This window comes from Myotis davidii, unplaced genomic scaffold, assembly GCF_000327345.1.
Source record: "Myotis davidii unplaced genomic scaffold, ASM32734v1 C62746322, whole genome shotgun sequence".
Classification (NCBI taxonomy): Eukaryota; Metazoa; Chordata; class Mammalia; order Chiroptera; family Vespertilionidae; genus Myotis; species Myotis davidii.
Genome location: NW_006353737.1, coordinates 1 through 575, shown reverse-complemented (window position 1 = coordinate 575; position 575 = coordinate 1). Strand labels below are relative to the sequence as shown.

The following is a 575-nucleotide window of genomic DNA, read 5'->3' as shown; positions in this document are numbered from 1 at the left end:
CCCATGTACCTCTTTCTGGCCATGTTGGCAACCATTGACCTGGTCCTTTCTTCTACAACACTTCCTAAAATGCTGGCTATTTTTTGGTTTAAAGATCGAGAGATCAACTTCTATGCCTGCCTGGTCCAGATGTTCTTTCTCCACTCCTTTTCCATCATGGAGTCAGCGGTGCTGCTGGCCATGGCCTTTGACCGCTATGTGGCCATCTGCAAGCCACTGCATTACACCACGGTGCTGACCAGGACCCTTATCACCAAGATTGGTATAGCTGCTATGGCTCGGGCTGTGACACTAATGACTCCACTCCCCTTTCTGCTCAGGCGCTTCCACTACTGCCGAGGACCCGTGATCGCCCACTGTTACTGTGAGCACATGGCTGTGGTAAGGCTGGCCTGTGGGGACACTCGCTTCAACAATATCTATGGCATTGCAGTGGCCATGTTTATAGTGGTGTTGGATCTGCTCTTTGTTATTTTGTCTTATATCTTCATCCTTCAGGCAGTTCTACAGCTTGCCTCTCAGGAAGCCCGTTACAAGGCCTTTGGGACATGTGTGTCTCATATAGGTGCTATCTT

The 575-nt window shown here is 49.7% G+C and overlaps 1 protein-coding gene across 1 annotated transcript; it reads left to right on the top strand.

Annotated features, from left to right (window-relative positions):
* Positions 1–6: 6 nt before the first annotated feature.
* Positions 7–571, top strand: LOC102760131 (olfactory receptor 52K1-like; the record flags this gene model as incomplete). Its single annotated transcript, XM_006777668.1, has 1 exon — positions 7–571. A coding segment is annotated over exon 1 (550 nt), but the record flags the coding sequence as incomplete, so codon positions are not given.
* Between the last annotated feature and the right edge of the window lie 4 nt (positions 572–575).